We start from the raw sequence: 26,532 nt of genomic DNA on the forward strand, positions 1-26,532 counted from the left end.
CAGGCCCAGCGGCCATGGCCCACGGGCCCAGCCACTCTGCGGCATGTGGGATCCTCCCGGACCAGGGCACGAACCTGCATCCCCTGCATCAGCAGGCGGACTCTCAACCACTGCACCACCAGTGAAGCCCCCTAGGTCCTCCTTAATTTTTAGTTTTACACTTCTTTTGTTGAATTTATTCCTAAGTATTTTATTTTTTTGTACTATTGTAAATGGAATGGTTTTCTTAATTTCACTTTCAGATTTTTCATTGCTACTGTATAGAATAACAGTGGCTTTTGTATGTTGATCTTATATCTTACAACTTTGCTGAACTTGTTTAATATATATATATTTTTTGATCAAGCCACACGGCTTGCAGGATCTTAATTCCCCAACCAGGGATCGAACCCTGGCCCCAGCAGTGAAAGTGCCAAGTCCTAACCACTCGAGTGCCAGGGAATTCCCACCTGTTTAATAATTTTTAAGTGGATTCTCTAGGATTTTCTATACACAAGATCAGGTCATCTTCAAATAAAGATAGTTTTACTTCTTTCTCTGCAGTCTGTATGCCTTTTATTTCATTTTCTTGCCTGATTACCCTGGCTAGAACCTTCAGTACAGTATTGAATAAAAATGATTTTTGAGAGCTGGCATTCTTGTTCTTGAACTTAGGGAGAAAGCATTCAGTCTTTTACCATTAAGTAGGATGTAAGCTATAGATTTTTTTTTTTAATAGATGCCCTTTTTCACGTTGAGGAAGTTCTCTTCTGCTCCTAGTTCTTTGAGTGTTTTTGTCATGAAGGGGTGTTGAGTTTTGTCAAATGCCTTTCCTGTGTCTGTTGAGATGATGATGTGGTTTTTGTCCTCTATTCTATTGATCTGATACATTACATTAATTGATTTCTGGATATTTATCCAACTTTGCAGTCTTGGCATAAGTTCCACTTGGTCATGGAATGTTACTGAATTCTCAGTTTGCTTGTATTTTGTTGACGATTTTTGCCTCTGTTTACAATATAAGAGATTAACCAACTGTGTACAAGGGATCCAATTTCTCCACATCCTTGCCAACACTTTTGGTTTTTTATTTTTTGATAGTGGCCATCCTAACAGGTGTGAGGTGAGGTCTCGTGGTTTTGATTTGCATTTTCTGGTTAATTAGTGACGTCAAGCATCTTTTCACACACCTTTTGGTTATATGTATGTCTTCCTTGGAGAAATGTCTGTTCAAGTCCTTTGCCCATTTTAAAACTGGGTTGTTTGGGGGTTTTTGCTTTTGAATTGTAGGAGCTTCTCGTGTATTTTGGATATAATTCCTTTTCAGATATATGGTTTGCAAATATTTTCTTCTGTTTCACAGGCTGTCTTTTTACTGTGCTGATTGTTTCATTTTGCAGAGCAGAAGCTTTTTAGTTTGCTGTAGTCCCTGTTGTCTTTTTTGCTTTTGTTGCTTGTGCTTTTGGTGTAATATCCAATAAATCATTGCCAAGACCAATGTCACGAAGCTTTTCCCCTATATTTTCTTCTAGGAGTTTTACAGTGTCATGTCTTATGTTTTAGAGTTTCATCCATTTTGAGTTGATTTTTGTTTATGGTGTAAGATAAGGATCCACCTTCGTTCTTTTGCATGTGGATATTCAGTTTTCCCAGCACCACTTGTTGAAGAGATTATTCTTTCCCCATTGTGTGTTCTTGACAACCTTGTTGAATATTAGTTGTCTGTGTATTTGTGGGTTTATTTCTGGGCACTCTATTCTGTTGCATTGCTCTATATGCCTATCTTTATGCCAGTACCATACTGTCTTAATTACTGTAGCTTTGTAATATTTTAAAAATCAGGTAGTGTGATATCTCAGTTTTGTTCTTCTTTCTCAACATTATTTTGGCTATTTGGATCCACTTGAATTTTAGGATTTTTTCTATTTAAAAAATTCCATTGGGATTTTAATAGAGATTGCATTGAATCTGTAGATCACTTTGGGTAGTTTGGACATTTTAACAATACTTTATCTTTCAATCCATGAGTACAGGATGTCTTTCCGTTTATTTGTATCTTTAATTTCTTTCAGCAATGTTTTGTAGTTTTATCTCCTTTGTTAAGTTTATTCCTAAGTATCTGTGAATGGGATTGTTTTCTTAATTTTTTTTTCAGATAGTTAATTGTTAGTGTATAGGAATGCAGCTAATTTTTCTGTGTTGATTTTGTATCTTGCAGGTTTGCTGTATTTTAAAAAATTAGTTTTTAACAGTTTAATTTTTATTGGAGTATAGTTGATTTACAATATTGTGTTTTTTTTTTTGTTTTTTTTTTTTTTTTTTGTGGTATGCGGGCCTCTCTCTGCTGTGGCCCCTCCCGTTGCGGAGCACAGGCTCCGGACGCGCAGGCTCAGCGGCCATGGCTCACGGGCCCAGCCGCTCCGCGGCATGTGGGATCCTCCCGGACCGGGGCGCGAACCCGGTTCCCCTGCATCGGCAGGCGGACGCGCAACCACTGCGCCACCAGGGAAGCCCAATATTGTGTTTTTTGTGTGGAGTCTTTTTTTTGGGGGGGAGGGGTATCTTAGTTCCCCCACCAGGGATCCAACCCATGTCCCCTGCAGTGGAAGTGTGGATTCTTTACCACTGGACTGCCAGGGAAGTCCCTGTGTGGAGTCTTTATTGAGTTTTTTATATATAAGATCATGTCATCTGGGGACAGAGATAATTTTCCTTCTTCCTTTCCAATTTGGGTGCCTTTTATTTCTTTTTCTTACCTTAATTGCTTTTGCTAGGACTTCCAGTACTTGACTAGAAGTGGTAAGAATGGGCATCCTGTCTTGTTCCTAGTATTAGAAGAAAAGGTTTCAGTTTTTCACCTTTGAGTGCGATGTTAGCTGTGGCCTTTTCATATGCAGCTTTTATTTTGTTGAGGTAATTTCCTTCTATTCCTAATCTGACAGTTTTTATCATGAAACAGTATTGAATTTTGTCAAATGCTCGTCTGCATCAGTTATGATGATCATGTGATTTTTACCCTTAATCTTTTAATGTGGTATAACACATTTATATCTTTCTTTTTTAAAAATATTTTAATTTTACTGGAGTATAGTTGATTTACAATGTTGTGTTAGTTTCAGGTGTATAGCAAAGTGATTCAGTTATACATATATTCTTTCTTTTTTAGATTCTTTTCTCATATAGGTTATCACAGAATACTGAATAGAGTTCCCTGTGCTATACGGTAGGTCCTTGTTGATCACGTTAATTTTTGTATGTTGACCCAGTCTTGCATCCCAGGGATTAATCCCACTTGGTCATGATGTATTAATCCTTTTAATGTGCTGTTGAATTTGGTTTGCTAGTATGAAAACTGAACATTTTTTTTTTTTTTCGAAAACTGAACATTTTGAATGTTATAATGTGGCAACTTTGGAAATCATAGTCTTCCCCCATCTCATGGTTTCTTCTTGCTGCTTCCTGTGGTTGTCATTTGATTGTTTGGTGACTTTTCCAAACTAATTTTGTGCAGTCCTGTATTCTGTGTCTTGTGTGGCCAGTGAAGTCTGTTCTGTTAGATTAGTGGTTTGACGGATAACCTTTTCATTGATTGACTAATAAAACATTGGTTTATAACATTATATGTTTCATGTGTATAAAATTATATTTTGACTTCTGTATACACTACAACATGCTCACCACCAAGAGTTTAGTTTCCATTTGTCACTGTACAGCTGACTCCCTTTATCCATATCACCCTTCCCCCACTTTCTCTCTGCTAACCACTACTCTCTTCTCTCTGTGTGCTTATTTTTGTTTGGTTTGGTTTGCACCCGCCCCCCTCCCCATATGAGTGAAATCATACAGTGTCTTTCTCTGTCTGACTTATTTCACTTAGCATAATACCCTCCAGGTCCATCCATGTTGTTGCAAATGGCTGGGTCTTTGTTGCTGCGCATGGGCTTTCTCTAGTTGCGGTGAGCAGGGGCTACTCTTTGTTGCAGTGTGTGGTTTTCTCATTGCAGTGGCTTCTCTTGTTGCGGAGCACGGGCTCTAGGTGTGTGGGCCTCAGTAGTTGTGGCTCACAGGCTCTAGAGCACAGGCTCAGTAGTTGTGGTGCATGGGCTTAGTTGCTCTGCGGCATGTGGTATCTTCCCAGACCAGGGCTCGAACCCATGTCCCCTGCATTGGCAGGCAGATTCTCAACCACTGTGCCACCAGGGAAGTCCCAAGATTTCCTTTATTTTTAAAAGAATTTTTTTGGCTGAGTAGTATTCCATTATATATATATTGCATCTTCTTCATCCATGGATAGGCACTTAGGTTGTTTACATATCTTGGCTATTGTATATAGTGCTGGATTGAACATAGGTATGCATATATCTTTTCAAATTAGATGTTTTTGAATTCTTTGGATAAATACCTAGAAATGGAGTAGCTGGATTATATTGTAGTTCTATTCTTAATTTTTGAGAACTCTCCATACTGTTTTCCATAGTGGCTGCAGTAATTTACACTCCTACCAACAGTGTATGAGGATTCCCTTTTCTCTACATCCTCTCCAACACTTGTTATTTCTTGCCTTTTTGATAATAGTTATTCTAATGGTATGAGGTGATAACTCATTTGTGGTTTTGATTTGCGTTTCCATAATACTTAGTGATGTTGAACATCTTTTCAAGTGATGTTGAACATCTTTTCATGTCCCTGTTCGCTATCTGTATGTCTTTGGAAAAGGGCCTGTTCACCTCCTCTGCCCATTCTTAATCGGGTGGTTTATTTTTTGGTTGTTCTTTATGTATTTTGAATATTAACTCCTTATTGGATATGATTTGCAAATATTTTCTCTGAGTAGGTAGGTTGAATTTTCATTTTGTTGATGGTTTCCTTTGCTGTGCAGGAGCTTTTTAGTTTGATGTAGTCCCATTTGTTTATTTTTGCCTTTGTTTGCCTTGCCTGAGGAGACATATCCAGAAAGATATTGCTAAGACTGATGTGTGTTTTCTTCTAGGAGTTTTATGGTTTCAGGTCTTACATTCAAGTCCTTAATCCATTTTGAGTTGACGTTGTGTATAGTGTAAGATAGTGGTCTAGTTTCATTCTTTTGCATGTAACTGTCCAGTTTTCCCAACATCATTTATTGAAGAGACCATACTTTCTCCACTGTATGTTCTTTGCTCTTGTTTTGTAAATTAATTTTCCATATATGTGTGTGTTTATTTCTGAATTCTCAATTCTATTCCATTGATCTGTGTCACTTTTTCTGCCAATACCATGCTGTTTTGATTACTATAGCTTTGTAATATAATTTGAAATCAGAATGAATGATACTTTGAGCTTTGGGTCCCCCCCCCCCCACTCAGGATTGCTTTGGCTATTTGGGGCCTTTTGTGGCTCCATACAGATTTTAGGATTTTGTTGTTGTTGTTGTTCTATTTCTGTGAAAAATGTCATTGGGATTTTGATAGGGATTGCATTGATTCTGTAGATTGCTTTAGGTAATACGGACATTTAAAAATGTTAATTTTTCTAGTCTCTGAGCACGAATACCTTTACATTTTTTTGTGTTGTCTTAAATTTCTTTCAAGAATGTCTTAAAGTTTTCAGTGTACAGGTCTTTCACCTACTTGGTTAAATTTATTCCTAGGTATTCTTTTTGTTGCAATTGTAAATGAGACTTTTTTGTTAATTGTTTTCTGATGATTCATTGTTAGTGTATAGAACAGACTTGTATATTGATATTTTTACTCTGCAACTTAGTGTATTTGTTTATTTCTAATAGTTTTTTTGGTTTTTTTTTAATATATAAAAACATATTATATTTATTTCTTCTCTGATTTTTATTAAATTGTAGGACACTTAGCTGGTGTTGGAGAATTGCTTGTTGGTGTGGGGAACCTACTCACCACACTCACTCACATGTGGGAATTGGTGACTGGAACCTTTACACTGTTAAGAGAATGAAAAGAGAAGCCATAGGCTGTGAGAAAATATTTGCAAAACACATAAAGGACTTACATTTAAAATATACAAAGAACTCTTAAAATGTGACAGTAAGAAAACAAATAATAAATGAGCAGAATATCTGAACAGCTATCTCACCAAACAGTATACACAGATGGTAAATAAGCATATGAAAAGAGGCTCAACATCATATGTCATATGGGAATTACAAACTAGGCCAATTGTGAAACGTCATTGTACACCTGTTAGACTGGCTAAATTCCAAAAAACTAGCAATACCAAATGCTTGTGAGGATATGAAGCAGTAGAAATTCTACTTCAATCGTAATAGGAATGCAAAATGGTACAGCCACTTTGGAAAACCATTTGGCAGAACTAAAACATAGGTTTACCCTTATCATCCAGTAATTGTAGTCCTGTTTACCCAATTGAGTCGAAAACTTATATCCACAAGGAACCTGAACATGAATACTTAATAGCAGCTTTATTCATAATTGCCAAAAACTGGAAGCAACTAACATATCCTTCAGTAGGCAAATGTATATACTGTGGAATAAACACACATGAAATATTACCCAGCAATTAAAAAAAAAAGCTGCCAAGCTCTGAAAAGATATGGAGGAAACTTTAATCATACTGCTGAGTGAAAGAAGCCAGGCTGAGGCTCTAATCCACCTATCTGACATTCTGGAAGAGGCAAAATTATAGAAACAGTAAATAGATAAGTGGTTGCCAGAGGTTCTTAGTGAGGGAAGAGGGATGAGTAGGTGAAGCACAGGGGATTTTTAGGGTTGTGAGATTATTCTGTGTGATACTGTAATAGTGGATACATGGCAGTTAAGTGTTTGTCAAAATCCATAGGACTGTATAAGGTTCACAAAGAGTGAACCTAAATATAAATTGCAGACATTAGTTAATTAAAAAAAAACTGTGGAATATTCTAGACACTGATTAGCAAGGCAGACAAGGTTGCCTCCCTTTGTGGACCTTATAGTCAGTAAAAAAATTTAATCAGAAAAATTTCAGTGGTGTGATAGAAAGTAACAGGATGGCTACATTAGATTGAGTAGTCAGGGAAGACCTCTCTGAGTATTTGAGTATTAACTTGAGAACTGAATATAAGATGTTAGCTATTTAAAGGTAAGAGGGAAAAACATTCCCAGCAGAGGGAACAGTTAGTGTAAAGCCTGTAAGTCTGGAATGACCTTAGTGTGTTTAAGAAATAGAAAGAAATCCAGATTTGCAGTGGGTAAGGGGGAGAATGATATGAGAAGTCAAGAGAGTAGGTCATGGATGGAATGAAGTGGGATTTCTGTAAGCCAGGGTGAGGAATTTGGATTCTATTTTAGGTGAGATAGGCAATTATTGGATGTTTAAGCAGAGTAGAGCATGATCTAACTTTCTTGTTTAAAAGAGTACCCTAGTTGCTGTGTGGAGAATGGGTGGTGGGAGGGAGAGGGAGCAGGTGCAGAAGCAGGGAGACCAATTTAGTGACTTGTAGTAATTTGTTGACAGGGAAGGGATGGGTGTTTGTGGCTTGGACTAAGATGGTTAAGAAGAGGAGAAAAATAAGCATATATTTTTAGGTATATAGCAGGGTATGTTTTGCAGGTAGTATCTTTAGAACTTGGTAATGAGGGAAAGATAATGCCCACAGCTTTGGCTTGTGCAACTGGATGGATTGTGGTGCTATTGAAGCCAGGGAGAGTTTCAATTTAGTCTTTTTTTTGGGGGGGGGCAGGCTGTGGTGGGTCTTCGTTGCTACCTGCGGGCTTGCTGTAGTTGCGTTGAGCAGGGGCTACTCTTGGTTGCGGTGCGCGGGTTCTAGGCGTGTGAGCTTCAGTAGTTGTGGCACGCAGCCTCAGTAGTTGTGGCACAGGGGCCTAGTTGCTTCATGGCATGTGGGATCTTCCTGGACCAGGGCCCAAACCCATGTCCTGTGTGTTGGCAGGCGGATTCTTAACCACTGCGCCACCAGGGAAAGTCTCCTCAATTTAGTCATTTTAACCATGCAGGCAGTTATAAATAATGGTTAGACTTAAGAGTCTGGAGCTCAGGGGAGAAGATGGGACTTGAAGTGTAGATTCTCAGTCTACTCTGTCTTGCCTGTTTTTCAAAGTGTACAAGTAGGCTACACGTTTTCTTTTTAAAAACTCAAGCAATACATACAAAACCAAAGTTCCCCATGACCACCTCCTTTAGTACACAGACCCTCTCCCCTTCTCCACAAAGGTAACCACTATAAACAGTTAGGGATGTATACTTTTTCTGCTTTTATTTATAAGTATATTTACCTACAAGAATATATACTTTGTTTTTGTTTGCAAAAATAACATCACATTATATATATATTCTGTAACTTAAAAAAATGTTCTTGGAATCATTCCATTTCCGTCATTAGTAAGTTGTTTTGATAGCTGCATAGTATTCTGTGGTATGAATATGTTATTTATTTAACTGGTTGCCAGTTGATACTTAGGTTTCTATAGTTTGTCTTTACAAATGGTATTTTTTGTTCTTAGGGATTTAAAATACTTAAGTAATTTTGATTACATAAAACTAATGTGTATCAGTACATACATTATTTTTTAAATATTTATTTATTTGGCTGCGTTGGGTCTTAGTTGCACAATCTTCATTGTGGCCTGCGCTATCTTTTATTGTGGAGTGCAGGCTGTTCCTTGTGGCATACGGGCTCCTCAAGTTGTGGTGCGCGGGCTCTAGTTGCGGCACATGGGGCTCTCTAGTTGTGGTGTAGGCTCAGTAGTTGTGGCTCTCGGGCTCCCCAGTTGTGGCACGCAGGCTACAGAGCTCACAGGCTTAGTTGCCCTGTGGCACGTGGGATCTTAGTTCCCCGGCTAGGGATCGAACCCGTGCCCCCTGCATTGGAATCACGATGTCCTAACCACTGGACCGCCAGAGAACAGAAGCCTAATTTTGCCTTATTGTTTTGTATATTTCTTACGTGGGACCTGGCAAATAGTGAGTGCTGAGTAAATTTTGCTTGAGCTTAATCTTTACTTTGACCCACTCAAAATATTCTTAAAATTTTTATCAAGTCCCCGGAAGCCTAAGAACAGGTTACTTTAAAAACATTTAGGGACTTCCTTGGTGGCGCAGTGGTTAAGAATCTGCCTGCCAATGCAGGGGGCACAAGTTCGAGCTCTCATCTGGGAAAATGCCACATGCCACAGAGGAACTAAGCCTGTGTGCCACAACTACTGAAGCCCATGCGCCTAGAGCCCACGCTCCGCAACCAGAGTAGCCACCACAGTGAGAAGCCCACGCACCGCAATGAAGAGTAGCCCCTGCTCTCCACAACCAGAGAAAGCCTGTGCACAACAACGAAGACCCAACGGAGCCATAAGTAAACAAACAAATAAATAAATTCAAAGAATATTAATGATAAATAATAAACATTCACAGAGCATTTTTTTCCCCACATATATAATCATTCAGTCTTACAAAAGCCCTGTGAGGTAGAGGTGGTATTATCCCCATTTCTCTGACAGGAAACTGGGACCTAGAGAGGTTATATAACTCAAATAGTATCGTATAGTAAGTGTTGTAGCCAGGAATCAAACTCAAGTGTTCTGACTTTGTTATAAAATCTTTTTTATTGTATACGAATCATGCCCTTTCCACAGGGGGATTAGCTCTTCCATGATTATGGGCTGAAGAAGATATGTTAGAGGTGTTCATTTAGTATAATTCTGTAGCCACAGGCCCTGTTTTGGGCTTCTGGGTTTCATCAGTGGACAAAGCAAAAAGATCCCCCATTCACATGGAGTTTATATTCTAGCTTAGAGAGTCAAAACCAATAAACATAATTACCAAGTAAATTACTTAGTATGTCAGAAGGTCACATAGTTTATAGGAGAAGAAAATGATCATATTAAGTGGAGCAGACTGTTAATATTGTGAAGAAGACAAGTAGAACGAACGTCTAAAGGCAAGAATGTGCTGACATATTTCAAGAGTAATAGGGAAGTAGGTGCTTGAGTAGGGGAGGAGAGTAGCAGGGAAATAAGATCAGGAAGTAGGGAGCAGTGGAAGCATGTATCATATAGGGTCTTTCAGGATTTAGGCTTTTACTCTGAGTAAAATGGGAAGGTTTTGAAAGGTTTTTAACATTTTAAAAGAATCATCCAGGTTGTGTTAAGAATAGGTACTAAGGCTAGACAAGGGTGAAAAAAGGGAGAGACCTTTTAGGTTAATCTAGGAGAGGGGCATAATTTAGGAAAAAGATGGCTGTCAGAGGTGGGTCTGAACAGATTGGTGGTAGAGGTGGTGAGAAATGGCTAGATTCTAGATATATTTTGCAAATAGAGACATCAGAATTTGCCAGTGGGTTGGAAAGGAAATATAAAAGAAAGGAGTCAAGGATGACTCCAAGGTTTTTGGCTTGAGCCGCTGAAAGAATGAAATTGCCATCAACTGGGATAGTTTACAGAGAACATCAGGAGTACCGTTTTGGATTTGTTAAGTTCGGAGTGTCTTTTAGGTACCCAAGTGAAGTTGTTTAGAATTCAGGAGTGAAGTCTGGAATAGAAATATAAAGTTGGGACTTGTTGATATATAGATGATATTTAAAGCCATAACAGTGGATGATATCCTTGAGAAAATGAGTATGGAGAGATGAGAGAAGAGGGAACCAAGAACTGAGCCCTAGGACTTTCCAGTATTAAGAGGGTGGAGAGAAGAGAAGGAATCATCAAAGGAGTCTAAGAAGGAACAATCAGTAATGTAGGACATAAACCTAGAGAATGTGTCTTGGGAACTGAAAGGAAGAAAAACCATGGAAGAAGGAATGATCAACCATGTCAGATTTTGCTGATAGGTTAATGCAGGATGGATACTAGAATTGAAAATTATATTTAGCAATGTGAAGGCCACTGGTTATTGTGTGGCCTTCAGTGGGACATGGAAATGGCCTGGCTAGCACGATTTACATATTTTTCACGTGGGAATTTTTGATGTTTATAGTGTTTCCTTGGCCCTGTTCAGGTTTGCCGTCCTGTTGGTGTTATGTCTGACAGTGGATCACAGCTTGGTTCAATGGGTAGCCTAACCATGAAATCACAACTTCAGATAACTGGTAAGTATTAAAAAGATCTACTGCTTTACTTCCCCCCCCACCCCCAAGATAAAAAGAAAAAAATCTTAAAATCTTTAGTGGCTGTGACGTATCAGGTTCTGAATGAATGAATGAACATAATGTTTAGATACGTAAAAATTACGTTTTGATTTCAGGATATTCTTGGGTATAGTATAGGATTTGGGTTTGTTTGTTTTTTCCATTAAACATGCGTTGGCAATTGCTATTGTTTTTTGTTTTCATTTGGATTTTATTAGCTTTGTTGAGATAATTCACATACCATTCATTTTACCCATTTAGAAGTCAGTGATTGTTAGTACGTTCTCAGAGTTGTACAACCAACACCAGTCAATTTTAGAGCATTTTCACCACTGCAGAAAGAAACCCCTGCCCCATATTCCCCAACCACCTTCAGCCCTAGCTAACTATTTTTGTCTCTATAGCTTTGCCTACTTTGGATCTCTCATATAAATAGAGTCATAAAATGTGTGGCCTTTGTCTCTGACTTTTTTCACTTATTGTAATAATGTTTTCAAGGTTCAACCATGTTGTAGCATGTATTAGTATCTAATTTCTTTTTATTGCCAAATACTATTCCATGTGTGGACATAACTTTATCCATTTATCAGTTGATGGATGTTCGGGTTGGTTCCACTTTTTGGCTATTATGAATAATGCTATGAACGTTTGCATGTAAGTTTTTGTGAAGATGTATGTTTTCAGTTTTCTTGAATATATACCTTCTACTTTCTTGAGTAGAATCACTGGGTCATGTAATATCCATGTTTAGCTTTGTGAGGAATTCCAAATTATTTTTCAAAGCATTCACACCACTTTATATTCCCACCAGTCATGTATGAAGGTTACAATTTTGTAAGCATCCTTGCAATGCTTATCTTTTTGATTAGAGACATCCTAATGGATGTGAGCTATCTCATTATGGGTTTGAGTTGCATTTCTCTGATGGTTAAATGATGATGAACATCTTTTCACGTGCTTATTGGCCATTTGTATATGTTTTTTGGAGAAATGCATATTAAATTTTTTGGTTGCTATTGTTACTTTCCTAATATCTCTTTGTTTCTTCCTCTAACCATACTAATCAAGTGTATCACTTTCAGATTAATGTTCTTAAAATACCTCCTGATTTGTTCATTCCTGCTCAGAAACCTTCAGTGCTTCTCTTTGGCTATGGTATTGAATTTCTTTAAAACTGGGCTAAGACCTTTTATAGGCTCCATATGATCTCTTTGTAGGTCTTTATATATCAATAGAAGCTATTTGCACTAGCCAAAGTGAGGCACTGGATTTTCTTCAGACATGCATGTGTCTATCACACAGTGGAACCCTAGTCTCTCTCCCTTTAATTTAATGGCATTTATTGATTATTTTAGTTTTTACCATACCTGGCTTACATCAACTTCTAGGTTATGAATATGAGGTCATAAACTGTATCATTATTGTTCTTCTCAAAACCTAAAAGTGATTGAGTTATATAAAAGTAACACTTTAAGTTGAAAGCATGTTAGAATTTATTCTTGGGAATCCTTTCACTAACTCCAGTCTCTTTCCTTAGCAATGTCTGATTCTCAGTGAAAGATAATAATATTTCTTTGCTAAAGCCCGATTCTAAATGTTTCTCCCCTCCCCATTCTCAAGCTAGTCTGAGTAGCTGATTTACATTGGGCTAGGCTTCTTAAGACTTATTTTTTGGGGCAGCTTATTGTTAAAACCTTTGATTTAAAGAATTTCTGATAGATTGTTTCAACTTTTCAGGTTACATAAGTAATATACATGCTTTTTATTTTTAAAAACTGAGTAAAATAGTAAAGTGAGGAGTCCTTATTTATCATCTCAATCCCCAGATAAATAGGTTTATATTCCTTTTGACTTTTCTTTGCATAAACTGGCTATCTTATTTGCTATCATTACTGTCATAGTAAGAAAAACATTTAATGCCTAAATGCATTATGTCCTCAAGAAGACATAATTCTTAGCCATTTATAAGCTTTTAATCTGGGGTTTAAAAATCCTGAGAATGTACAAGTATAGGGCAAAAACATTTTAACAAAAACAAACACCATGAATTATGGATAAAAGCTATTTACATATTTAGCAAAAATATTAGATATGGGACAAATGGAGAACATCAGGTAATGAACAATAAAGTGCCAAGTTGACTAGAATCAAGTGTCCTTCATAATTCATTGTTTACTTCTTGCTTTTGGTGCTAGAAACCTCAGAACTAAGTTTTTTTGTACAAATCCCCTTAATTGACATTGTATTTTTTTAGTCTATGTTAATGGATTAGCATAGTGGTTTTTTTTCCTGGTAAGCTCTTCAACATCTTCCAAAATTCAAGGAAGGCATAAATATGCAAGTGTTAAGTATAAATGCCATGGTATATGGTAATGGTGAGAAGAGATAATGACTTTGGTCAGGAAAGAGATATCAGCATTTGACTAGAGTTACTGTGAAAGGAGGTTTGTGCTTGAAGCATTGCTACTATTTAAAAGTAGAGGACTTCCCTGGTGGCACAGTGGTTAAAAAATCTGCCTGCGAATGCAGGGGACACGGGTTCGATCCCTGGTCTGGGAAGATCCCACATGCTGCAGAGCAACTAAGCCTGTTTGCCACAGCTACTGAGCCTGCGCTCTAGAGCCCGCGAGCTACAACTATTGATCCTGTATGCCACAACTACTGAATCGCGTGCTCCTAGAGCCCGTGCTCCGCAACAAGAGAAGCCACTGCAATGAGAAGCCTGTGCACTGCAGGAAAGAGTCGCCCCCACTTGCCGCAACTTGAGGAAGCCCACGCGCAGCAAAGAACACCCAACACAGCCAAAAATAAGTAAATAAGTAAATAAATGAATTTATTTAAAAAAGAAGTAGAAAGGTAGGGACTTCCCTGGAGGTCCAGTGGTTAAGACTCTGCACTCCCAATGCAGGGGGCACGGGTTTGATCCCTGGTTGGGGAACTAAGATCCCACATGCCGCCTGCCATGGCCAAAAAAAGAGTAGAAAGGTAGAAAAGGATCTTTCAGGAATGAACATGACAGAGCAAATGATGTGAAGGAGGGAAATGCCAAGACTTCCCTTGATGTCCATAAAAGCCACTGCTGCAGAGCAGGGACCATGAGAATTAATGGGAGTGGATCATCTCCTTCAGGTGTGTCAAGGCTACGGAAAAAAAAAAAAAAACATTGCTAAGGGAGATGGGAAGTAACCAGAGTTTTTTTTAACAAAGAGCAGACAGCTGGATTTGTGTTTTAAAAGTCGGTGTAGGGACTTCCCTGGTGGCGCAGTGCTTAAGAATCTGCCTGCCGGGGCTTCCCTGGTGGCGCAGTGGCTGAGAGTCCGCCTGCTGTTGCAGGGGATGTGGGTTCGTGCCCTGGTCCGGGAAGATCCCGCGTGCCTGGAGCGGCTGGGCCCGTGTGCCTAGAGCCTATGCTCTGCAACAAGAGAAGCCACTGCAATGAGAAGCCCACACGCTGCAATGAAGAGTAGCCCCTGCTCGCCACAACTAGAGAAAGCCTGTGCACAGCAACGAAGACCCAATGCAGCCATAAATAAATAAATAAATAAATAAAGTTGGTGTAAAAGACTCATAGGGAAATTTAGGGTCAAAAGTTAAAATGTTACTTTGTGGTTCTGCTCAAATTTATTTCTTTAACTCTTTCATACGTACATTACACACTTAAATACATGTATGCATACATTATTTGTTTACAATGTATGTTTGCTAATTGCTGTCCCTTACCAGATGAGGGCAAGTAGAAAATTTATTTCAGAGAAATGACACGTATTATAAGTTGTAGCAAAACAGTTTTAAAATATTAAATGATAGTACTGTTGTTAAATGGATTGTTTAGAGAACTTGATGTGTGTGTGTGTGTTTTTAAAAATTTATTATTTTTATTTTGGCTGCGTTGGGTCTTCGTTGCTGTGCGCGAGCTTTCTCTAGTTGTGGCGAGCAGGGGGTACTCTGTTGAGGTGCGTGGCCTTCTCATTGCAGTGGCTTCTCTTGTTGTGGAGCACGGGCTCTAGGCGCATGGGCTTCAGTAGTTGTGGCATGCGGGCTCAGTAGTTGTGGTGCACGGGTTTAGTTGCTCTGTGGCATGTGGGATCTTCCCAGACCAGGGTGTGAACCTGTGTCCCCTGCATTGGCAGGTGGATTCTTAACCACTGTGCCACCAGGGAAGTCCCAGTTTCCACTGATTTTTACTCTTGCACTTCCTGGATCATTCTTTATTCGCATCGGCAGGCGGATTCTCAACCACTGCGCCACCAGGGAAGCCCCATTGTTTATTCTTTATCTCCAGTTCCATGGCCTGGGTCCTTTACTTTGGACATAAGTCTGTTTTCTTAATCCTTCTCTGTCTTTAGCCGTTTCCTGTTTAATTATGTTCTGTACATAACTTCAGCTATTATACTGAGCTTATTTGTGTTTTGATGCTTGTTGTATGCTAGCATTATACTTACGCGGGCAAAATAAATTCTTTGGTATTTCCTAGAAATTTCTTAGTCTCAGTCCTTACTCAGAACTCATCAATTGAAGAAGAGAAACCATCTTATTTTAGTTATTACAAATTGAAATTAAACATTACTGCATTTCCCCAAATTTACGAGAACACCGTATATTTAGCTCCCAATGCTTAGAGACCAGGAGAGTCCTTCATACTTTAAAGTCAAAAGTTTATATCCAGTTCTGCCCAGCCAAGGCATAGTTCTGCTACAGAGGCCTCATGTAGCCTCTCATGACTTCTGACCACAGAGGTAGCACTTGCTTTAACTGGTTTTATCTCTTATCAGTTCATCATACTGCTAATCATACCTGGTCTCAGCACCCCTGTTTGTTTTACCTTGTTCATTATAGCCTCCTGATTCACAAAATAAATTGGATAAGCTGAGGATTCACTTTTACTTTCTTTATATTTAAATTGTCAAGATTTTAATTTTGTATTGGAGAGGTAGGATGAAGAATCAGTCAGGTGAAAATGTTGACCTTCAGACCAGAAGGATCAGAAGAACATTAATAAATACCATGAAATCATAAGCAATAGATTGTGTGTGTGTGTCTGTGTGTGTGTGTGTGTGTGTGTGTGTAAGTAACTATAAAGCAGGGCAACTTGTTTTCTACCATGGCTAATCATTTGGTTCAACAAATGTATTAAACGCCTGTCAGGTTTAAATCACTAAGTGCTATACGAGTTATAAAGACTGGCTATAACCTTGCCATGAAGGGGATTACAGGGTGAGTTAAACAAGTAAGAACTGATAAACTTACTAAGAACTAAGACAGAATGGAAAGCTGTAGGAGCCGTATATAAATAGGAAAATGCTGTGGGGGCATAGAACAGGAACAGTTTGACTTACTAGGTTTAAAGAACCATCTGGTCCAAGAGAAGGGGGTATTTGTCTCTTAAGAAGTAGGATTTTATTGGGTGAAAAGGAAGAACGATCATTATGAGTGGAGGGGGTAGCACATATGAGGCATGAAAGTACTAGGCCCTTGGGAGGGACAGCAAACAGCTAAGAGTGATTAGACTACCAGGGGCCTGGGTGGAGTTTGGTATAGGAAGAAGCTGTAAACATACAGAGTAAGCAATGTAAAATGCCCCAGAAGAGTTTAAACTTCATTTTGCAGGCATTAGCAAATCATTGAAAAGTATTGACATCACATCTGTTCTAGGAAGATAATTCTGGCAGCTGTGAGAGATTGCATTAGAGAAGTGAGAGTAAAAACAGATAGTTGTTAGAGGCCTCTTGGAGTAGCCCAGGTGACAGATGATATTGACATTTTTCTGATTCCTTTTCTTCCAGTTTATAATTTACAGTGTTTTAATTCCTTTAATTTACTATGGGAATTTAAATTTTAGGAAGTAGTACATTGGTCTATTTTATAATATTAGGACTGTAATGAAAGTTTTATGCAATATAAGCTTTGAGATTTGAACATTTAAATAATTTCTCCTGTCCAGGCTTTGCCGTGACCCTTGGGTAAACTTTTAAATTTTTTTGAGCTTGTTTTTTTTTTTAATGTATAAAAATTAAGATGATAATACCTATCTCACAGAATAGTTGTATCAAAATGACAATCTTTAAGTGCCAGACATAGTACACACTAACAGTTGGTTTCCCTGACTCTTTTTATTTTCCCATTTAAAGTTTCCTAAAATGGCTCTAGTGGTGTTGGGTGGGATTACGTGGCAAAATAACTTTCAAAAGTTTGAATCCTAAAAAGCCACTAAGGGCAGGTCATTTCTTCCCTGTCAGGCCTGCATTGCTCTTTGTTCTAGGTTTAATCAGTTTTAGAGGATCACAAGAGCCCCTGAAATAAAATGAGCTTAGCATGAGTGTGTGGGCTGTTTTACCTTTTCTCAGACCAGAAATGTATTAAAAATAGGGATTTTATATTTTTCTTTGGCAATCCTGTGATTATATTAGGCTTTGTATTAAGTGGTAGGGCTTTATAGTACATATTAATCAGAGATAGGTCTGATCCCCACTTGAGTATTTTCTGTTCTGAAAGACATTTTACTTAGTGTTTCTACCTGGATGTCTCATGAGCATCTCAAATTTTTTATATTCATTATAATACGCTTGATTTCCTGCCCATTCTACCCTCCTCAAACTTGTTCTTTCCCAGATCTTTTCCATCTTATTAAATGATACCACCTTCTATCCAGTTATTCATGCCAGAAACCTGGGAGTTATCCTTGCTTCTTTCCCCTAACTCACTCATGAAGTCTAATCCTGTTGGTTCTCCTTAGAAAATGCTTATTCCTCCCCATATCCATGTTTACCACCCTAGTCCATACTACTGTCGTCTCTTAATTAGATGGCTCTAGCAGCCTCTTAAGCATAAAAGGACAAAAGTATTTGATAAACGTGAAGTTGGGAGATTCAGGGCCGCCACCTGGGACTGTGCCTGCTAGGGTACCCAGACTGTCTATGTGTTGGTCTGTATATTGAGCCTCTTGGGTAGCTGCTATAGAAACTTTTCTAGCAACTCACAAGGGCCCATTAGTCTTGAAGGGCACTGGCATTCTCTGAATTCTCTGAACTTTGCTGTTGGAGTATATATCCAGGTGGTAGAATATTTCCTTGTCTGTGATCATCTCATTTATAGGGAACCAGTGAGTTGTCTCCTGTGGGAACCAGGGGGTGCTCTACTAGATTTGAATCTACTCTTTGTACCTTCCACACAATGCTTGGACAAGGCTATTTTATGGCAAAAGTGACTAACTCAAGGGTGAAGGCTAAGGATGTAAGAAGCTCTTGCTAAGATAATGAGAGCTATATTAGATGCTAAAAATAATCTTAGTTTGTAACTCTCTTCTTTTCATTGGCTTGCTAGCATGCTTAGACTAAAATCCAAATTCCTTATCTTGGCTTACAAAGCTAAATGTGATCTTATCTCCTTTACCATTTTTCCCTGTTTGCTATACTTTTCCTCAGGTATGTCAAGCTTTCGTACCTCTGTCTGGAATTTTCTCTTCTTCCTACCTTCAGTCTTCACATGGATAGCTCCTTGTCATTTAGATGGTTGCTTAAAAGTACTTCCTTAGAAGACTTCTTTACTGCCAAGTCATACTGTGCCACGTTAGGCTGTTTTTCATCACAAGGACTTATCTCTAATTGTAAACTGCTCTGTCCACATTTTAGAGCAATATCTGATAACATGGTAGGCATTCAAATATTTGTTTACCAAGTTTGTCTGTACTTTTTAATTGACCTCAAGATTTCTGGGACTGTTGATACTGACAGTTGGTGGTGGGGGGGGTCTACTGATGGGAATTGGGGTGGATGGTGTGGGGAAGTCCTATATTTTTTAATATGATGGGAAGAAATACAAAGGTTATATGTGAATAAAATTTGAATATTTTAGAGCAAACTGCTTCTCTGAGTAAAAATAATAATGCTGTGTTTAACCTTTTTGAAATTAAATTGATTTGAAGGATGAACTAACATCTCGAATATTGAAATATTTTCTCTTTTATTTTACTTAGTCATTTCAGCGAAACTTAAAGAAAATAAAAAGAATTGGTTTGGGCCAAGTCCTTATGTGGAAGTCACAGTAGATGGACAGTCAAAGAAGACAGAAAAATGCAACAATACGAACAGTCCCAAATGGAAGCAACCTCTTACAGTGTAGGTTTGAAAGTATTTTCTATGGTATATTTTGTTTAGTAGGTGAGCAGAAATGCAGCTTTAAAAAACTTTCTCACTTTTTCTTTGTTCCTCCTCTCTTTTTTTTTCCCCTCTTTTTCCCCTGTTCTTAGGACTCCTCCTTCTAGTCTCCTTTCTCTTTAATTATTTGTTTTCCCAGTCTCTCCTTTTCATTGCATTGTTGCCACTGAACGGTAGCTGGGAGATCCCAGGGTCACGGGCCTAGAATGATTAGCAGCTCTTTCCTTAATTTAGGTTTGAAATAGAGGGCTATGAGTAGCTCACTTTATTTTTTTCATTTAATTTTAAAAAATAGTTTGTGTTTTTTAAAATTATAGTGCCTACACAGGGGTTTTTTTCTTTAAAAAAATTATGCTATACATTTTATACTTAACATACATAACATCCTTTTTCGCTGAGTACGTACGGGTCTAATATCCCTTATATAGCTACATAATATTCTTTAATATGGATAGACTGATTAATTTTACTAGTTCCCTATTGATCTGTTGGTTTCTACTGTTATGCTATTAGACAGTGTTGCAATATACATCCCTGTGCCTATGTCTATATGTTTGTGGGGGTTTTTTTGTGTTTTTTTTTTTTGCGGTATGCGGGCCTCTCACTGTTGTGGCCTCTCCCGTTGCGGAGCACAGGCTCCGGACGCGCAGGCTCAGCGGCCATGGCTCACGGCCCTAGCCGCTCCGCGGCATGTGGGATCTTCCTGGACTGGGGCACGAACCCGTGTCCTCTGCGTCGGCAGGTGGACTCTCAACCACTGCGCCACCAGGGAAGCCCTATGTTTGTGTTTTTAATCTGTCATTCGAATTCATAGAAGTAGGATGTAGCTCAATTTCAACACTTATTGACAAAGCCCCAGATGTTGGTAGGAAGGGAATTACAGGTTGAAGAGAATTATAGGTTAATTTTAATTGTTTCTACTAAAATGGAAGCAAATGTATGATTTATCAACAAATGGATTTTAAAATAATATAGTGTATTTGGTTTGTATATTAAAGTGTAGTTCAAAATATAACCAGTTGTTATCTCATCAAATATAGACAAATTGCTTTCATTACCTAACATTTGGAATTCTTGCATTTTTTTCTCTTAGAGAGACAAACCTGTAACTAAAAAAAGTTTTATTTCTAAATGGTGAGATGAGACATTTGAAATGATAAGCTCTTTTCTTCACATGATACGTGTTTATGTGGACAGTATTTATTCCTAATAAATGACAAAACAAATTAGCTATACCTATATTATTCTTTAACATGGATTTTTGAAGTTCTAGGGCATCTTGATGTACTTTATGATTTTGAGCAAATGAATGAAACTTAAGAATTTACTGAAGGTCATCTTGAAACCTATTTGCAGAAGTATCATTCTAATGTTCCTCATCTGTATTTATTTCAACATCGTTTCTTAGACTTCATTTTTAATTAGTGCCCCATGAGAGATTTGATCTAAATTAAACAATATGTGAGTAACATTTTTTTAAAAAACAAATCTTCAAAAGGCCACAGCCTCCAGTAGCAACTGGAGATGTTCAGAATAATAGACTGAATACTCATCTACTTTCTACCAACTATCTGTGCTCACAATAAATGTACTTCAAGGCTCTTGAGCTGATAACGACATGAACTCCTTACTGGTTTAAAAGTTAAGAAAAAAGAAACTCTCCTTGTAGCCCTATATGGTAATGCTGTTCTTAAGCCCAGATGTTCGGGGGAACATAGCTCAAGATCTTCTGAATTTTTAAGTTGCAGCAGATTGGCCTGCAATTTTAACACAGCTTCCATTGTTGGGTAGCAGGCTTTCCAGACTTCTCTCAAGATTTGAATTGAAATAATTTAAGTATACCATCTTTGATGGTAAACTTTATCATCTCTCAAAGTAGAATTAAATTTATTAACCCTTTTAATCCATCCCCATTATGATTTCCCAAATGACTAACAGAGAAATGTGCTCCTTTTAAAAAATATTTATTTATTTATTTATATTTTTGGATGTGTTGGGTCTTCGTTGCTGTGTGAGGGCTTTTCTCTAGTTGCAGTGAGTGGGGGCTACTCTTCTTTGCGGTGCGCAGGCTTCTCTTTCCGGTGGCTTCTCTTATTGCAGAGCACGGGCTCTAGGCGTGCAGGCTTCAGTAGTTGTGGCTCGTGGGCTCTAGAGTGCAAGCTCAGTAGTTGTGGCACACAGGCTTAGTTGCTCCACGGCATGTGCAATCTTCCTAGACCAGGGATTGAACCCATGTCGCCTGCATTGGCAGGCAGATTCTTAACCACTACGCCACCAGGGAAGCCCCGAGAAATGTGTTCTTAATGTACCTTCTCCTGAAAGTAACATCTGAAAGTTTTGAAAGAGAATGAATACATTGTACAAAAAAGAAAAGGCAGTGATAAGGTGAAAGTTTCTTAGTTTGTTTAAAATACCTGTCACTGGGAATTCCCTGGTGGTCCAGTGGTTAGGACTCTGCACTTCCACTGCAGGGGGCATGGGTTCGATCCCTGGTCAGGGAGCAAATTCTAGAATTTGTCTTATAACCTTGAACCATAGGACTATGGTAGGTTATATAGTGTTCCTGTTTTTCTAATTGAAATAGTTTTTTAAAGTTTATTGCAAATTCAAATTTCTGTTCTGTATTGGCATTTAGTAAGGTCTGGAAGAGTCTTTATTTGACAGTTGTCCCGGACACTTTGCCTCTAACAGTGTGAAACTTGGGGTAATATAATCCTCAAATCATTAAGTAGCTGACCGAGTAACTTCTTAATATAAATTTTAATGACAGATTTTTGTTCAGATTACAGTCTGCCACCGACTGACTGTGTGATCTTGGGCAATTTGCTTAACCTCTCTGAATATCGGCTTCTATATCTGAAGATGGGAGTGGTAATTCTCATCTCAGGGTTGCTGTGAAGATTAAACGAAATAATCCTAAGCTCAGCATACTACCTGACATAAAATAAGGATTTAATTTATAAATTCACTTTTTTTTTTTTTTTTGCGGTACGCGGGCCTCTCACTGTTGTGGCCTCTCCCGTTGCGGAGCACAGGCTCCGGACGCGCAGGCTCAGCGGCCATGGCTCATGGGCCTAGCCGCTCCGTGGCATGTGGGATCTTCCTGGACCGGGGCATGAACCCGTGTTCCCTGCATCGGCAGGCGGACTCTCAACCAGTGCGCCACCAGGGAAGCCCTAAATTCACTTTTTTGTACTACGAAAGTAAAACTGATTTTTCAACAGTTTGTAGCATGGTGAGCAGTTTTACTTTTGTTGATGATATACATGCATGAAATTGCCCCTATAGTTCAGTGACAAGTGAAGATGACCATAGGCAGTATTGGTTGTACGGTAAACTGTAAGGTGTGCAGTGAGAAGATTTTAATTATAATTTATTTACGATCTTGTTGTGATATTTAAGGAAATTTTTTTTTCACCTTTTTTTTTCACCTGTAGTATCGTCACCCCTGTGAGTAAATTACATTTTCGTGTGTGGAGTCACCAGACACTGAAATCTGATGTTTTGTTGGGAACTGCTGCATTAGATATCTATGAAACATTAAAGTCAAACAATATGAAACGTATGTATGTAAAAACAATAGAATACGCTCAGCTTTTGTTTTTTTGTAAGAAATTCATATGCCAAATGTGGAGAAACTATTTTCACTGTTTGTTTTTAGGTTTACTTGGTTATGATATTAATAGGGAGGTGAATCTTGAACTGTTTAATGCATTCTGAGTAACCGTGGTTTGGCCATTCATTTTGGATCTGATATTTTAAATAAATATTTATTTAGTAAATAGGTATTTATTGAAGGCTATTTACTCAATTATGGAAAACAAAAATATAGAGCAGAGCTGAAGGAAAAATGTAATCTCACTACAGAGAGACAAATGTGGTTAATGTTTTGACATTTCCTTTTCAAATGCTTACTTTAAAAACCTCCTCATTTTAGATGGTTGTGGTTTTATTTATACATGTATATCTCTATCTTTAGATATCTATATATACTATAAATACATAAAAACTTGAAACATGCTTATTTTAATTAATATATCATGATTTTAAAACAGATATTTAATCCCTTGAGTATCTAAAACATACTTCTAAGAATTTTATTTCTCATTTAGGATTTACAAGATGAAAATTCATTCTTAAATTATGTTTTCATTCAATATAAGTCAGGCATATATTGCTGAGTAGTCTTACTTGTCCTGCTGGCTCATTTTGTAAAAGAGAATGAATATAATAAGTGAGATGATTAAGCTATTTAGTATCTTACATTGTGGATATTAACCATTAGGAAATTTTGTTCTATTTTTTAAATGTTTTTGGCGTCAAAAGGCCTGAAACCTTGGGTGAAGTGTATTAAAACAAATTGTGTAAACATACATGTAAAGTTTTTCTGACAGTTTTGTTTTCAACAGTTAAGACTTAAAGGGAAAAAAGTGACCATTTTCTATAATTTTATTCTCTTCCAGTTGAGGAAGTAGTTGTGACTTTACAGCTTGTAGGTGACAAAGAACCAACAGAGACAATAGGAGATTTGTCAGTTTGTCTCGATGGGCTGCAGCTAGAGTCTGATGTTGTTGCTAATGGTGAAACTACATGTTCAGAAAGTAAGTAATCACTTCTTATATAGGGTCTTTAATGATTCTTCTTACATTAGCCACTGTAGTATGTTGTAATTATTGCTGTTCGTTTCCACATTAAAGAAGTTATTTTATTTCCCTTTTAAAAGGAGACATTTTTCATTTTAAACTTTTAGTGCATTGCTTCTATGAGGAAAACATTTTTCTATAAGTTGAAAAGCTAGCCAAGTGAAAGCCACATCACAGTTGGCCCTATGAAGGATGAATTGATTTATAAAATATCTGTTCTGTAGGCCAACAGTGGCAGTTAGTATGGCACATTTGATGCTATACCTTCTCCAGTGCTAATGGCAGACATAGTTTACTCTCTGTAGCAGTGTCTGATTGAGTTTAAATTTGACTCAAAATCCTTCTTAGTACTGTACCAGACAAGCCAGTAACAAGCTGGAATCCATTTGCCATTCCTCTTTCATTTTTGTAGGCTACATTTATTGAGATGTCTTTGCGTTATAATAATGACAGAACCAATTCTTTATATGTATGCTGATATATTTTACAGTTTATGATTTACTGGTGTTTGTTAAAGGAAATAAATATGAGCTGTAATTAAAAGAAGTTGGATAGCACCTGAGTTAGTGCCTGCTCAGCTAGCATGCTTAATTAAAACCACTTCTCAGTGGATTCCCTTTAGATATTTCCAACCCTTACTAATGTGCTAATAAGTGTATTTTCACTTGAAACAGATTGTAGAGGCCCCAAGACAAAGCGCATATTAATGGTCTCCTTGATTAGTCTGACAAAGATCTTTTTGTTTACTTAGAAACTGCCTTATGAAACATTTTGCAGTTGTCAGGTGCTGCTGTACTTCTGTTCCTTCTTTGGAAGACTTCCTACTTCTTTCTAACTCATGACCCTTTTTAATTGCAGAACCTTTAAGATAGTCCTGGCATGTCTTCCAGTTTGGTTCTTTGGGGTTAATGAGGGTGGAAAGAAACTTCTGAATTGGTTATACTGCTTCAGAGTTGACATGTTCATCTTAATTGACTTATTCACAGGAACTCTGTAATAGTTACATTTTTCTATAAATTGGAATTCAGGAAGGTAATAAAAGTTAAGTTACATTGTTAAACTGCTCTAAAACCTCAGTATTTATAGCTTCCTAAGTTTTTTTTCCTACAAATTGAAACTGCTTCTAATGCAGAATATTTAATAATTAACAAAAGTAAAGCATGTCAGCCTTCATATTTCAGAGTAGACTCTAAACTGCATATTGTACTTATGACTTTACTGTTTGTTTCCTACAGAAGTGGACATTTCTGTGTAACCAGTTTTTGACTCAAGTAGGAAAATAATTTACAGAATTTAATCTCATTCTTTGAAGTAAAGAGAGGTTTTAACTGGGAAGTCACAGTGGATTTTAGGGCTAGAGTTGCCACATACAGTAGCTGCCATTTGTCAAACCCAGGTCCCTGGCAGTGAGAGCACCAAGTCCTATCCACTGGACCACAACGGAATTCCCAATACTTCCATTTTTAAAGTAGCACTGATAAAGATTAAAAAGACGTAAGTGTGTAAAGGAAGTTTTGCTGGCTTTTTTGTGATGTTAGTTAATATTCTGAGCAAACATTTAAAATAATCAAATATAAGTCAAAGTTAAAAAAATACCATTACAGCAAAGTTTCTCTCTATAAAATAATTAGTTGGTACCCAGACCCAGCGGAGGTATAGTAATTTCAAATAATATTTGGTATAGCAAAAAACTTCATCTAGTTTTCTTAGAATTTATTTTACTGAAAAGAAACATTATAGATATAATCACACATGAAAATGACTATTTACCCTAAAATCAAAAGAAACCACAAAAACTAGAGTTTAATGAGAAAGACTGGGAAAGAATGAGATAAAATCAAAACAAAATGGAACATACACAATAAGAACCGGAGGTCACATATGCCAAAAACTAACCCCAAATTAATTTTAAATACATTTCCTGAGCATCCATGGTAAAGAATAAAGATCTTTACAAGAATATGTTCCTATTTTGGGGCTTCCCTGGTGGTGCAGTGGTTGAGAGTCCGCCTGCCGATGCAGGGCACACGGGTTCGTGCCCCGGTCCAGGAGGATCCCACATGCCGCGGAGCGGCTGGGCCCGTGAGCCATGGCTGCTGGGCCTGCGCGTCCGGAGCCTGTGCTCCGCAACGGGAGAGGCCACAACAGTGAGAGGCCCGCGTACCACAAAAAAAAAGAATATGTTCCTATTTTATTATCATAAATTTAAAAGTAAAATAAGACTTTTATTTCTCTTTAGGAAAACTAATGCCTTTGATGATGATACTTTTCAGTGTTTCTTGTTGAATGCCATATTTGGGAAGATAGGTGTTAAACTAACAATCAACCACCACCACCCACCCAAGAAGTCAAAATACATGAATGGGAAGTTCTTGCAGAAATGAACAACTACCTACTCTCAATCTGTTAGGTTAATTTAGATCTGAGAGCTACAATAAGTCTACCTAACTAGCAAATTAAATAAAGCCTCCTTCTTCCCAAAGACTCATAAAAGCAGATTAACTCTGTACTTAAGAAAAGGAAAACATCAAGACAAATTATGTAATTACTTCCTAAACAGAAAAATAAGAAAGAGTATCAAAGAAAATGTTACAAATGACACTCTCAGTTGGGATATTAAACTTGTTCCCTGAGAGAAGACAGTGGTAGGGGAGGTAGAATGGGAACATAAAGCTCT

The 26,532-nt window shown here is 37.8% G+C and overlaps 1 protein-coding gene across 5 annotated transcripts in view; it reads left to right on the plus strand.

The window, feature by feature from the left end:
* ITCH (itchy E3 ubiquitin protein ligase) overlaps window positions 1-26,532 on the plus strand; it is a 118,864-nt gene that overhangs the window by 36,324 nt on the left and 56,008 nt on the right. For 4 of the 5 annotated variants that reach the window (XM_028498441.2, XM_028498438.2, XM_028498439.2 and 1 more), the window contains 4 exons: window positions 10,930-11,020; window positions 19,032-19,173; window positions 22,650-22,774; window positions 23,676-23,813. In XM_028498441.2, the coding sequence (XP_028354242.1) occupies window positions 10,951-11,020; window positions 19,032-19,173; window positions 22,650-22,774; window positions 23,676-23,813 (475 nt within the window). In that variant the 5' untranslated portion in view covers window positions 10,930-10,950. Of the gene's footprint in view, window positions 1-3,145; window positions 3,203-10,929; window positions 11,021-19,031; window positions 19,174-22,649; window positions 22,775-23,675; window positions 23,814-26,532 lie in introns of all 5 variants that reach the window. The other variant, XM_055089715.1, reaches the window with a different exon arrangement.

Source organism: Physeter macrocephalus, chromosome 14 (assembly GCF_002837175.3).
Source record: "Physeter macrocephalus isolate SW-GA chromosome 14, ASM283717v5, whole genome shotgun sequence".
In the NCBI taxonomy this organism is placed as follows: Eukaryota; Metazoa; Chordata; class Mammalia; order Artiodactyla; family Physeteridae; genus Physeter; species Physeter macrocephalus.